Genomic DNA, 14481 nt, shown 5'->3' on the forward strand with positions numbered 1-14481 from the left:
AAAGTTTTTGAAGCCAAAACCAGATGTGGATTAAAAAAAATAAGTGAGGTAGTATATGTCCTTACTACTTACTGTCCATTTATGATCCACACCTGATGCATAAGAAAGCCTGAATATGGAAACCCAGCCTTAAAGGGGTTGTAAATCACTTTTTACAGACCCCCTAGCATTGCCAGACCTTCAGTGGTAGTCCTACTTACCTGAGCCCTGCCTCTGGGTTCTGACTCCATCGCTGCCCCACCGGCGCCGCAAGTCCTGGGTCTCCCAGTGTAAACATTCGATTTGACGCTGGTCATGCATGTGACGGCTGCAGCCAATGACTGGCCGCAGCAGTAATGTTTGACCCATGCATCATGTCACTGGGTCACATGATGCATGGGGGACACGTCACTGCCGTGCCCAGTCATTGTCCACATCGGTCATTGGATGTCATTGGATGTTGAGGTAGGGAGGGCTGGGACCTGCAGATCCAGATCCCAGCGGCAGGGATCAGGTAAGTATGATTACCACCGCATGTCTGGCCATGGCAGGATGGTCCCCCTTTAACATTATACTGCTTATGCTTAGCAAAAGGTAAATATACTTTGTATCATTAGAAAATATTATTTTAATAACTACAGTTTTTTCTCCTTTTCTTCAGATATTGATGAATGTGAAGATAGAAGCCTATGTGGTCATGGTCAGTGCAGGAATACCAGAGGATCTTTCAAATGTATATGTAATGATGGCTACAAGCTATCTGCTGCTGGAGACCAATGTGAAGGTATGAGTCAGACATGTGCCTCTCCAAGTATCTTGTGTGCTACCCATCCCAGTCAAAGCCTCGCAGATGTAGTCTCAGTCAATGTAAGGCTTCATGCACACGACCATATGTATTTTTTGGTCTGCAAACTAGATCCACAAAATATGAATAGCAGCTGTTTGCATGGCGCATTTTTCACAGGCTTAGGCCTCTTTCACACTTGCGTTGTCCGGATCCGGCGTGTACTCCACTTGCCGGAATTACACGCCGTATCCGAAAAAACGCAAGTGAACTGAAAGCATTTAAAGACGGATCCGTCTTCAAAATGCGTTCAGTGTTACTATGGCAGCCAGGACGCTATTGATCACGTCATCCATGCGCCTGGGGCGCCCTGACGTCACTCTGGAGTGCCCCGGGAGCCGCACGGACGGTAAGTATACTGCTCCCCCACTCCCCACTACACTTTACCATGGCTGCCAGGACTTTAGCGTCCCGGCAGCCATGGTAACCATTCAGAAAAAGCTAAACGTCGGATCCGGCAATGCGCCGAAACGACGTTTAGCTTAAGGCCGAATCCGGATCAATGCCTTTCAATGGGCATTCATTCCGGATCCGGCCTTGCGGCAAGTGTTCAGGATTTTTGGCCGGAGCAAAAAGCGCAGCATGCTGCGGTATTTTCTCAGGCCAAAAAACGTTCCGGTCTGGAACTGAAGACATCCTGATGCATCCTGAACGGATTTCTCTCCATTCAGAATGCATTAGGATAAAACTGATCAGGATTCTTCTGGCATAGAGCCCCGACGACGGAACTCTATGCCGGAAGAAAAGAACACAAGTGTGAAAGAGCCCTTAGTAGTAGAAATGCCTTTTCTTGTCCACAAAATGGACAAGAATTTGACATGTTCTATAATTTGGGGGACAGACACATCGATTCGGACAGCGTGGATGACATCCATGTGCTGTCTGCATTTTTTATGGTCTCATAGAAATTAATGGGTCATCGCCCAAACTGCAAAAAAAGTGGCTCGGACACGGACCTAAAATATGGTTAAAAGCAGAAAAGCAATACAACAGCACTCTGCAAACACAAATAATAAAGTAAATACTGCACAAAAGTGCCATACTCACTATAAAAAATGTACAATTGCTAATGTTATGTTATAAATGTTAGCTTGTTGGCACAATAATTTTGTACAAAATTATTTGTGCCTGTCCGCCGGCAGCAAGGCAATATTTTTAGGACATGAACCTACATAAATGCTACCTCCACTGGTGCCATATTGGCCTCCATTAAATTCAGGGAACACAGGTTCCACATGCATGCTGAGCCCACTCTGTATTTTACCTCTCCTGGTGCCAAATGACCTTCAATAAATGCATGGAGAACAGGTGTGTGTGTGTGGGGATATTTTTGCAACTTTTCAAGTGGGAAAAGGGTGTATTTTTTAACTTGGAGATTGTATTAATTTATTTAATAAAACTTATTTTTTTAAACTTTTTTTAAACCCCACAGATGATCCTTTCAACTCTTTGATAATACACTGGTACTGCTTATGCAGTACAATATATTATACTTTCAGTGCTATACTGACAGAGACCAACAGTCTGTGCCAGATAGACACAGCCTGCTAGAAATACACTGCAGGAAAGGCCTAGGGTCTTCATTAGGCCCCAGGCTGCCATGCAGATCTCATTTGCACCACCACACAATCTCATCTGCAGGGTGTTGATGGGAGACAAAGGAAGATCCCTCCCTCTAAAACACTTACATGCCGCGATTGCTATTGACTGTGGAATCTAAGGGGTAAAACTACTCAAATCAGCCCTTCTGCTGATTTGGCCATTTAGAGCCATAAAATGCAGCCTATCAGCAGTTATTAAGGGGTTAAAAATCATTTTGTATAGTACAGTTCAGTGAACCATATATATACTAGTTTTCTGAAATATCCCACTTTCATTGGGAACGCTTTGAAAATCTTAAAACATATGGTAGGTTTACATTAACAAATGAATGAAAAGAAACACAAAAGGCCGCAATGTCTCCCAACAATTAGTTTACATTACACAGAGTTTCACCATTGTACATATGATGTCTAATGAAAACAGACAGAAAGCGTATTATAAACAGCTGCTTGGGGGGCATTGATGGTACGCTCCTACTCATTTCCCATGTGTTTTCTGCAATGACAGATGAATTATGTAGAGCAAACATCATAACAGAATCCTTTTAAGAGGCACTCTCTAAAATCTCAATGCTGATTGAATCCAGTGTGCCGTCTGCTGTCTAATTGCTTTCTAATGGCCATTTTGTGGATTTGAGGGCAACATTGCAAGTAACTGAGAACTGTTCTACATAGAATATAAACAGCTTAGAAATTACACACGGATGACAATCAAAGGCATTCCGCAACTTTTGCGGACTCATAGAAATTAATGGCTCCGTGCATTGTCCGCAAAAATTGCGGAACGGACGCAGAAGAAAAATACGGTTGTGTGAATGCTCCCTAAATCCGTGATTCCATCAGACATTATATATTTTATATGTATTTTTCTTACCAAAGGCTAAAATCAGCATTACTACTGTTGTACCATATTTCTACACACTCACTATAAGGAGCCTGATCACGTCTTCCACGCAGGATGGGCAAATAAATTTCCTGCAGCGAATTGAGTTACTGAACATACCGTAGATCATATAAATGATCCAGCATAAATGCATGTGACTTTTTTTTGCACCACCTTTACTGAAAAATATAGGCTGCAATAGTTTTCCTTACATATAACGTGCAGGAATTTAAAGTAATTTGCACCAGATTTATGAAATTGGTGCATAATATTTTTGGCATGTTAACCATGCTCTTATGCTAACATGCATTGTGATATTTTTTTACACAAAATAGGAAATTTGAACATTATGTTCTAGCTGTTGCATTGATACCTGCCATATCATTGTGATGAAGAGGCTTCTTATGTATGGTGCTTTTGGTACACTCATAGACAAAATAAAATGCACCAAGAAGTTGTTGGAATGGACTGAAACGTTCTACGTTTGAATGTAATGATGATATATGTAAGTGATTATGATATTAGAGCAAAAGGACAAGTTCAAAAGGATAACTGTCCGATTGAAAGAAGGCTCTAGTATCCTGGTGGCTTCCTCTAGCTTGGATACAAGATCAGAACAATACACATAAAAAAAGTATGGGTCCGCGCTAAATGTCTCTTAGGTAGAGGATTGTTCACAAGCAGTTACTTCTCCAGAGGCCGTTCCTTTTTAGTCCCTGGCTTCCGACCTCTTCAGTCACTGAACCAACTGGTAACATAAACCTATTTTTTGTCCCTTCAAAAAAGGAAACAGATAAAATGCAGACGCCCCAGACTAAGCTGGTAGCAAAACCCGGGTTGGGCTGAGATACTAATTGTATACGCGATGTTACAAGTAATGATCTTGTAAGTACAATATAATACAGAGAAGTTTTATACTTGCGGGTCTCCACAATATCTGTTTCCTTTTTTGAAGAGCCCCAAAAAAAAAAGGTTTCTGTTGTCGGTTGGTTCAGTGACTGAAGAGGTCGGAAGCCAGGGACTAAAAAGGAACGGCCTCTGGAGAAGTAACTGCTTGTGAATAATGCTCTACCTAAGAAACATTTAGTGCAGAACCATACTTTTTTATGTGTATTGTTCAGATTTTATAGGACCGGACCTACTCCCGGTATTTGGGACTGCAGCTTTAAAAAGATAAATGTTCAGAAATGGCACACAAAACCCTTTTCTTTTTGGATACAAGATCAGATATGGTAGGGCATGGAGGCATACAGGTTCCTTGTGGTATCTTTCAGCACATTTGCCCACAGATTTTGCAGCTGGTCCTGTAGAGACTGCATACTTCTGGAATATGCAGTTCAGTTCTGGTCACCAGTCCATATAAAGGACGCTCTGCAGCTGGAAAAAGTACAGAGCAGAGCGACTAAACTGATAAGGGGCATGGAGGGTCTTAGTTATGAAGAAAGATTAAAAGAATTTAATTGATTTAGTCTTGAGAAGAGACGTCTAAGGGGGGACATGATTAACCTATACAAATATATAAATGGTCCATACAAAAAAAATACAGTGAAAAACTGTTCCATGTCGGGGACACTGCCGTCGACTGAAGAAGAAAAAGTTCAGTCTCCGGAAGCATAAAAACTTCTTTACTGTAAGAACTGTGAATCTGTGGAATAGACTTCCTCAGGACGTGGTCACAGCAGGAACAGTGGACAGTTTTAAAAAGGCTTTAGATGGATTCTTAAAAGTAAATAACATTAATGCTTATGAAAACGTGTAGAAACCTGAGTCTCACTTCCCTTAGTTGAACTTGATAGATTTATGTCTTTTTTTTCAACCGTATTAACTATGTAACTTTTAGGTTGCCAAAGCTAGTGTCCCTTGCTGTGTGTAGCCGAGCATTATTGTGCTGAATAGTGGCATTTGAAAGCCCTGCCATTAGAGGCAACACATGTGGCCACAGGATTTCCTGTACATATCGCTGTTAGTGTTCCTCAAATCACTACTAGCGGTGATTGACTGTCATATGTGATGGCTGCCCAGATCATCACACCAGCAGTTTGGGGGAGTGTGTCGCTCCACAGAAAAGGCATGATTGAAGCGTTTACCATAAGGCTTCCATACTCGGACAGTCATTGGATCCCAAACAGAGCCTGGATTCATGACTAAAGATGATATGGCACCAGTCTATAGCAGTCTAAGTTTCTCAATTTTGAGACCACTGCAAACGAAGGCGATGGTTGCTGGCTGTCAATGGCTACCGTGTCAATGGCAGAACATGTAATGGGAGCCATGACACAAGATTTGCTACTGCTGATCACCTGGAAATGGTCTGGGCAGAGATGGGTGTATACTGAAGGTGCTATCTGTGTCTGGATGGTGGACAACAAAACTGTGGAAGCTGCATGTGCTTGTAAGCAGAACAAACAGTCCTCTGTACTGGTGGTCTGGTGGAGCCTGTTTGCTGTGTGTGCCCTCACATAACCACTGCTCCCAACACCTACTAACAGCAATGTGAAAATGGCCTAGATGGTGAGCAGTTCATCAAAACAACCATCCTGCTTCTCTCAGCCCAATGATGCACCCCCTCTCAAAATCTGTCAATGGGGCAAAATGTCTTTCAGTGCATTGCAGAGGCATGTCTAGTAGTCAGCTATCTCTCGCCAAGAAGTACATTACTCAAAAGTAACCCCTGAAAGCCTTTTAATAGTGCAAAGCACTTTTACGTCTTCTTGTGACAAGAACCAAAGTTTAACCTGTAGATATAAAAGGAAAGGTCCCCGTTGCTCCTAGAGGCCCATTTGCATCATTTTCTTCAGCAATGCGGGCACATATGAACACTGGACCAACACAGATGCCTTCAGCTGCCAAGTGCACATGCAACAGGTCAACCAGTTTCATAGGTTCAAATTTGTTGACAGATGCCCTTTAAATAGAAGTAGTAGATACTATAGTTGTATATAGAAGTAAAAGAAGGCGGCACTCACCACTGTAGCATATACCTTGCTTTATTCTTCTACATATTAAAACATCGGGGCTGAAGCAACATGCACAGTTTCACAGCAAGTTTGCGCTTCCTCTGGCCACTGACCCGTCGCCGCTTCACTTGCTGTGAAACTGTGCATGTTGCTTCAGCCCCGATGTTTTAATATGTGGAAGAATAAAGGAGCGTATATTCTACAGTGGTGAGTGCCGCCTTTTTTTTTACTTCTATATAGAACTATTGTTAGCACTTTGGACATTGGCTGAGCACCAGGTATACTATTTGAATATAGACAGAGCGTTAGAGGGGATCGATACGTAACGGATAGACACACGGCAGCGCCACCCATCTCTACACTCTACTTGTTTTGTAGTAGATACTATGTCAGCAGTTGAAAAGGGGTAAGATGCTTATCTAATAGTAAATTACATTGATAGTTATAATTAACCTAACTAATGTGGTATTATATATCTGAGGCCTCTTTCACACTTGCGTTGTCCGGATCCGGCGTGTACTCCACTTGCCGGAATTACACGCCGGATCCGGAAAAACATAAGTGAACTGAAAGCATTTGAAGATGGATCCGTCTTCAAAATGCGTTCAGTGTTACTATGGCGCCCAGGACGCTATTAAAGTCCTGGTTGCCATAGTAGTAGTGGGGAGCGGGGGAGCGGTATACTTACAGTCCGTGCGGCTCCCGGGGCGCTCCAGAATGACGTCAGAGCGCCCCGTGCGCATGGATGACGTGCCATGCGATCACGTCATCCATGCGCGTGGGGCGCCCTGACGTCACTCTGAAGCGCCCCGGGAGCCGCACGGATGGCAAGTATACTGCTCCCCCGCTCCCCGCTACACTTTACCATGGCTGCCAGGACTTTAGCGTCCCGGCAGCCATGGTAACCATTCAGAAAAAGCTAAACGTCGGATCCGGCAATGCGCCGAAACGGCGTTTAGCTTAAGGCCGGATCCGGATCAATGCCTTTCAATGGGCATTCATTCCGGATCCGGCCTTGCGGCAAGTGTTCAGGATTTTTGGCCGCAGCAAAAAGCGCAGCATGCTGCGGTATTTTCTCCGGCCAAAAAACGTTCCGGTCCGGAACTGAAGACATCCTGATGCATCCTGAAGGACGGACTGTCCATTCAGAATGCATTAGGATAAAACTGATCAGGATTCTTCCGGCATAGAGCCCCGAAGACGGAACTCTATGCTGGATCCGGACAACGCAAGTGTGAAAGAGCCCTGAGAAAGGTTGAGCTTGATGGACCCATGTGGTTTTTTTCAACCTTCGTAACTATATGTAACTATTTCTTCCCCAACACCTTTTAATAATAATAAATAAAACAGAAAAAAGCAGAGAAAATAAAATAAATGAATAAACAGCCCAGAGTTTACCGGTTCTCTGGATTTTATGTGAACGCTATGCAATTCTGCGCAGGTGATTCTTTGTTATTACTATGAGAAAGTGCCGTCTGCCCACCAGAATATTTTGAAATAAAAAATAAATATGTGCCATTCCAAAGCTTAACATTTTATCTGGACATTAATGCCAGTGGACATCAAAACACGAAAAAAGTTATGGGAATAAATTGTATGCAATGTTGACAGTGTATGAGAGGTGACTTATATCTTCATATACTTGTTTTGAACTAAATGAGTATTAAATATTTGAGAAGTCAAAATGAGGAAGTTATTGCCTTTTATATAGTGAAAGTTTTCCTATAAATTAAACACTAGACCAGTGATTCAACGTTTCACTCTTCTAATTGCAATTTTTCTGTAGCTGATCAAGAAGGTATAAATATCCAACCTATCCTGCCTGTATTGATGGAGAATGTGTTTTCCATTTCAGAAATTATAATTACATTTACATGGCAGCTCCTACCAGGGACTGTTCACATATTTTAAGTCTGGAGTTCTGTCTAGAGCCAAGCTAAACTGTGCATCATGAATACTCAGAAGAATACTAGAAATAGTCATACAGAATTGCACAATTTACTAAAGTCAACGTTTCTGCGTTCTGTTCATTGAGATTCAAGAAAGTAATTCTATTCCATCAAGCTAGAGAGTAATGTGGTTTCAAAATAATGGGCCACCCGATCATGAAATAATTGATCTGTTTGCCAAAATTTTGATTGCAGACATAGATGAATGCCAGGAGCTGGATGAAGCGTGCCAGGGAGGAGGAAGCTGTAGCAATACGGATGGGTCTTATACATGCGCTTGTCCAGATGGCTTCTTGCTCATAGATGGAAGAAGGTGTCAAGGTATAGTAAAGCTATGGAAAACACAAATCTTGCAGCTTTGCGCAGAGGAATTAAATTAATATTAGGATAAGTTTACATTGCGCAAGCCAAGCTGAAAAAGACATAACACAGCAATATTTCTGAAAGTACAACGGACAATTAAATAACCTTCCAAGAGTCAAATTGACTGATATTTGAAAGAATATTGCCTAGAAATGAAATGGATCTTTATAATCCCATAATATTTATATAATATTGAACATATCAGACATTTTTACAGGGTATGTTTGCTTTTTGAGACATTTTTGTATTTCTCCACTACATCTAAAATAAAAAATAAAATAGACTGAGCACTGTTGCTAATAGTCTTTAATAATAATAATAATAAAAAAAATCTACCGTTTTGGGTGTATAGCTTTTATGTTGAAGCATATGTCTCCATGGTTACACATTGCAAAAAAGCCTTGTCTATTCCTATTTTATGTACATTATATTCCTTTCCATTTGTTTACTATTATATGCTAACATACTGAATGTATTAAAGCAAGAGGGAGGGGACAGATGGAGAGGAGTATGACTGTAGAATCAGACTACACAATGTTTGTTTGTAGTCTGTTACCATGGAGACACAGTAGTTTGTATTAAAAAAGGCTGCCACCAATGTTAAGTGGCCTGCTCTACAAAATGTTGCTTACCTTTACATACTGTAGAGATGTGTTTCACATGCTGCTGAAGATAGACATTCGGTATGAGTGTGGGATTTATTTCATGGAGTATGTACAATTTTCCGCACTCACTTATGGGCATGCCCAATTCTAAGCAGCAAATCAAACCATTTTTGATACGTGTTTAAAAGCAATATACCAAATGACCACCAACAATCTTAGCCTCCTTCATGCATTTTTCACCCTTAATGCCTTGGTCTTAAATTTGGTAACCCAGTTGTTGCACCAGTTTTTGAGTTTGTTTTCATCAGCAAAACAGCGTACAGATAGCTTTGCTGTTATGTGAAACATTTTAAAGCAGTTGTCTTGTCTAATGTATACTTCAGTTTAATGCCTCTTCTAAGAACTTCAAGCTCAAATCCAGTATTGCCATTCTCATATTTACACAAGAATTACCTTTTCTTATAAATCGCTTATTCTACTTACAAAGACATTATAATAAATCTTCCAATTAGAAGCTTAAAGGGGTTTTCTGATACTGATAGGATATTGTTGCGTATGTATGTATTATATTATGGTTTTCTTGAAACTTAACTTTTAATTCGGATTCAGTGCTGTTAACTGTACCAGTTTAATCCCTATCATTATCATACTCATAGAGGTCATAGAATTTACGGCACAAGTAATTGTTCTTGCCTGTGGCATTAGGAAAATGGCTTATGGAGTCAAAAGGTCCTTTTTGAACGCTGATTTATCAAGGTCATGAAGTCATTGGTGTTTACTAGGTTTTATGGCTTGTCCTTCATACAGGGTTATGAACTTAATATTAATGTTTGACCCTTTGCAGATATCAATGAGTGTGAAAATCCAACACTTTGCTCTCCAAATGGAAAATGCTTCAACAATGCTGGTTCATTCCACTGTATCTGTGACCAAGGGTTTACTACCACTGCTGATGGGAGATCGTGTGAAGGTATTTTAAATTCAAAATGAAGTTTCTAGTTTTTCATTGTCATTGATCCAATATGTTTAATTAATAACAGAATATGCTATATAATAAGCTTAGTGGGTTTCAAGGAATCGCCACAATACTGCCGCTATCCAGCATGTTTAAAGGGGTTGTTTCAGTAAGAAAACCTTTTAAAATGCCTCACTGGGCATATGGGACCGATGAAGGGGTTTAGGGCTTGGGACACCATGTCTCAGCATGGAAAGAGCAGCTTTTGCTGTGGATGATTTGGCCTGTCTATGACATAGTTGGCATGTAAAATATATGACAAGCCATATCATCCCTGGCGATAGTGTATGACATGTTTAAGTGGACGTGTCCACAGTAATCGGCTAATCACGAAAAATATTTTCTTGATGAGATAACCCATTTGAAAGGAATGTGTTATCATAAAAAATCTATTTCTTATATCAGGTTTTTATGCTAAACTTATTTGTTTTGTTTTTAATTTTTGGTGATTTTGATTTGTTTTTACTTTTAACCATGTTCCTAAGAAATCCTAAAATCCTGTCGTTTTTGCACTGGACACTAGGCCAAAAATACATTTACATTTAACTTTGTGGGTGTAATGTCAACAAATGTGGAAAAATTCAAGGGGTATGAATACGTTTTCAAGGCACTGTGCCTATATTAGCTCTTTCGTCACCAGGATGTGAAGACATTTTGCATCTAGGGCATTTTTCACAGTTTTGACATGTACAAATAAAACCTAAATTATGAAATAAATAAAAAAAATCATACTAACCCCCATATCCATATATTTTTTTTAAGTAGACACTGGCGCATTGTTAAAATGCCACTAAGCACTTTATAAATGTAGCCTTCATGCAATTGTATATCAAAATGTCATTTTTCATAAAAATTGCATAAAAGTTTATATTAGTGGGTAAAAGTGTGTTTTTAAGCAGAAAGTTATATGCACCACACCTCCCAAAAATAAAAGCTTAAAGGGTTTCTACCACCAGATTTGGTCCTATTTCGCTGACTGACACTAGCGATGTGCTAGTGTCAGCAGTCCATAACAGTGTTCTTACTTATCATCTGTCTGCTGCCGTTCACCTTAAAACGTACTTTTATAGATATGCTAATGAGCCCCTAGGTGCTATGTGGGCGTCATTAGCACCTAGGGGGCTCCGTTCACTAACCATTTCAGCCGCCCATCGCGTCCCTCCAGCCCGCCCCGCTCTTGTTGATTGACTTGAAACTTCTCAGTATCTCGTACCAATTCCCGCACCTGCACCGTGCGCTTCTGTATTCTCTCGGCGCCGGCTTCCTCACTGCGCCAACTACGTTACAGTGAAGAAGCCGGCACCAGGAGCGCGGCATTCACTCACTGCGCCTGCGCCGAATACAGAAGCGCACGGCGCAGGCGCGGGAATTGGTACGAGATACTAAGAAGTTTCAAGTCAATCAACAGCAGCGGGGCGGGCTGGAGGGACGCAATGGGCGGCTGAAATGGTTAGTGAACAGAGCCCTCTAGGTGCTAATGACGCCCACATAGCACCTAGGGGCTCATTAGCATATCTATAAAAGTACGTTTTTAAGGTGAACGGCAGCAGACAGATGATAAGTAAGAACACTGTTATGGACTGCTGACACTAGCACATCGCTAGTGTCAGTCAGCTAAATAGCACCAAATCTGGTGGTAGAAACCCTTTAAAGGGCATCTGTCAGCAGATTTGTACCTATGAAACTGACATGTTGCATGTGCTCTTGGCAGCTGAAGGTACACTATCTGTGCTGGTCCCATCGTCATATGTGCCCACATTACTGAATAAATGAAGTTTTAATATGTAAAAATCAACCTCTAAGAGCATCGGGGGCATTGCAGTTACTCCTAGAGGCTCAGCTCTCTCTGAAACTGCCGCATTCTCTTTACTTTGATTGACAGGGCCAGGCGGTGACAACATAATGTACAGAATTCATACTTACAACTTAGGCCTAAAGTTATATTTGCATATGTTCCTAAAATCACCATAGGGGTTAAGCACACAAACTTTTTTTTTTCCCAAGTCCATTAAGTTTTTTTGCCGCCCGTATGTGGAACCATTCACTTCAATGGGGTCGCAAAAAATGGAAATTACTCCATGTGCATTCCATGTCTGTATGGTCGTTCCGCAAACAAATAGAACATGTCCTATTATTGGCCGCATTATAGACAAGGATAGGACTGTTCTATTTGGGGCCGGCACCTCTGTTACTCAAAAAGCGGAATGCACATAGCTGGTATCTGTGCAATTTGGGGACCGCAAAACACATAAGGTCGTGGGAATGTACCCTAATTGGAAAAATCCAAAATCAGGTTTTAAGCTGAAAATGTATACAAAACAAAAAATCTATAAAACACAGAGCTGACTCCTTGAGAAATAAGTGCCGCCCAAACCCATATATTTCCTGACAGCAGACAACTGCAGTTTTCTTGACAGACTGTTGACAAATATGTCTACCTTCCTTTGGGACAAAGAAGAATAAAAAAAAAAAGCTTCAGAACAAACATGCATCTAAAACCGACATCCAAGGATAAGTTTACACATAAAGTCGATGTAGAATTACCATATTTTCCACCCTATAAGACACAGCGGCCCATAAGACGCATCTAGTTTTTAGAGGAAGACAATAAGAAAAAATATTTTTCACTAGACCTCAGGTCAGACCACCAAACAGACCCCCAATGTGAATCAGACCTCAGCTAACAGCCCCAGTCAAACCCCCAATGTTAATAAGACCCCCAACAAGACCTCAGATCAGACCCCCAATCAGACCTCATCAGACCCCAATGAGAAGTGAACTCCGATAAGAGCCCCATGCCTCTCATCAGCCCCCATATGCCTCTCATTAGCCCCCAGCAGCCTTTCATCAACCCCCATATGCCTCTCTTCAGCCCCCAGCACCACCAATTGCCTCATATCAGCCCCCAGCAGCCCGCAATGCCTCTCATATCATCCCTATTGCCTCATATCAGCCCCCAGCAGCCCCATTGCCTCTCATATTAGCCGCAAGCAGCCCCCTCATATCAGCCCCCAGTAGCCCCCATTGCCTCTTATATTAGCCCCATTGCCTCTCATGTTAGCCCCCAGCAGCCCCCATTGCCTCAGATCAGCCCCCAGCATCCCCATATTGCCTCAGATCATCACCCAGCAGCCCCATATTGCCTCAGATCAGCCCCCAGCAGCCCCATATTGCCTCAGATCAGCCCCCAGCAGCCCCATATTGCCTCAGATCAGCCCCCAGCAGCCCCATATTGCCTCATGTTTTATAAAATAAAATAAAACATTTATCTCTCCTGCTCCGGACGCCACTGCTCCTCTGCTCCAGTGCTCTTCTTCTTCCTCCTCTGTCGGCTATGTTTTGATCTGATGTGCACAGCGTGAGGTCACAGAGCGCCCTTACGCTGTGCACAGCCGACAGCCGAGGACCAGGAAGCAGGGAGTACGGAGCCTTCACCGCTTCCCAATCATCCGGTATTAATGGGCGCCCCCACTTTTGTGGGAATAAAAATGCGTCTTATGGGGTGAAAAATATGGTAATATATTGACCTGGGCAAAGACCATATATACCACAATTATATACATTAGGGGTAAGCGAATCAAGCTTCCGATCCAAGATCTGAAGTCGATTCATTCCAGAACTTCATTTTAATGCTGTATGGAGACCTGTATGACTTTAAAAACATTTTAAAACAAGAATCCAAAGTCTGCTTTGGTACTGAGGTGCCAACTGGTAGCAAAGCCGACTTCGGATTCCTGCTTTAAAAAGTCATCAAAGCCCAATGTTATTCACCAAAGTCTCAACCGACTTCAACAAATTTTCCCTTTGTGAGGCACATACATTTTAATGCTGTACAGAGACAGGTCTCCGTACAGCATTAAAATGAAGCTTTGGAACAAATCGATTTGCTCACCTCTTCACTGTACCGCTGAAGCTGGTGATTGGCTGCGGTTGTCATGTGGTGTTGACATGATGTCACAGCTGGGTAAACAGAGCCTGGCTGGGAGAAGCGGTGCTGGATCTTGAAAGTATATGCTGCTCTATTCTTTATTGAAGGCTATTGCCCAATGTTGAATGATTTCTTACTAAAACCAGACAACCCCTTTAATGCTGCATAAGTTCGATTATTGGATACTGGCCCTTCTTTAAGCAATTACCCAGGCACTTATAAACCCAATCCCCTGATTAAATCTGGACAAATCCGTGAAAGTAATATGTTGAGAGGACAGAGTGTATTAGGGATAAAATAGGGACAGGTTCCTGCATAGGGTTACAGACCCAAGATGCCCACTGCTCCCTTATTTAT

The 14481-nt window shown here is 41.9% G+C and overlaps 1 protein-coding gene across 2 annotated transcripts in view; it reads left to right on the forward strand.

Annotated features, from left to right (window-relative positions):
• Nucleotides 1-14481, forward strand: part of LTBP1 (latent transforming growth factor beta binding protein 1) — a 365237-nt gene that overhangs the window by 306792 nt on the left and 43964 nt on the right. For both annotated transcript variants that reach the window (XM_044292462.1, XM_044292464.1), the window contains 3 exons: nt 641-763; nt 8409-8534; nt 10026-10151. In XM_044292462.1, the coding sequence (XP_044148397.1) occupies nt 641-763; nt 8409-8534; nt 10026-10151 (375 nt within the window). The remainder of the gene's footprint in view (nt 1-640; nt 764-8408; nt 8535-10025; nt 10152-14481) is intronic.

The sequence above is a fragment of the Bufo gargarizans genome, chromosome 4 (genome assembly GCF_014858855.1).
Source record: "Bufo gargarizans isolate SCDJY-AF-19 chromosome 4, ASM1485885v1, whole genome shotgun sequence".
In the NCBI taxonomy this organism is placed as follows: Eukaryota; Metazoa; Chordata; class Amphibia; order Anura; family Bufonidae; genus Bufo; species Bufo gargarizans.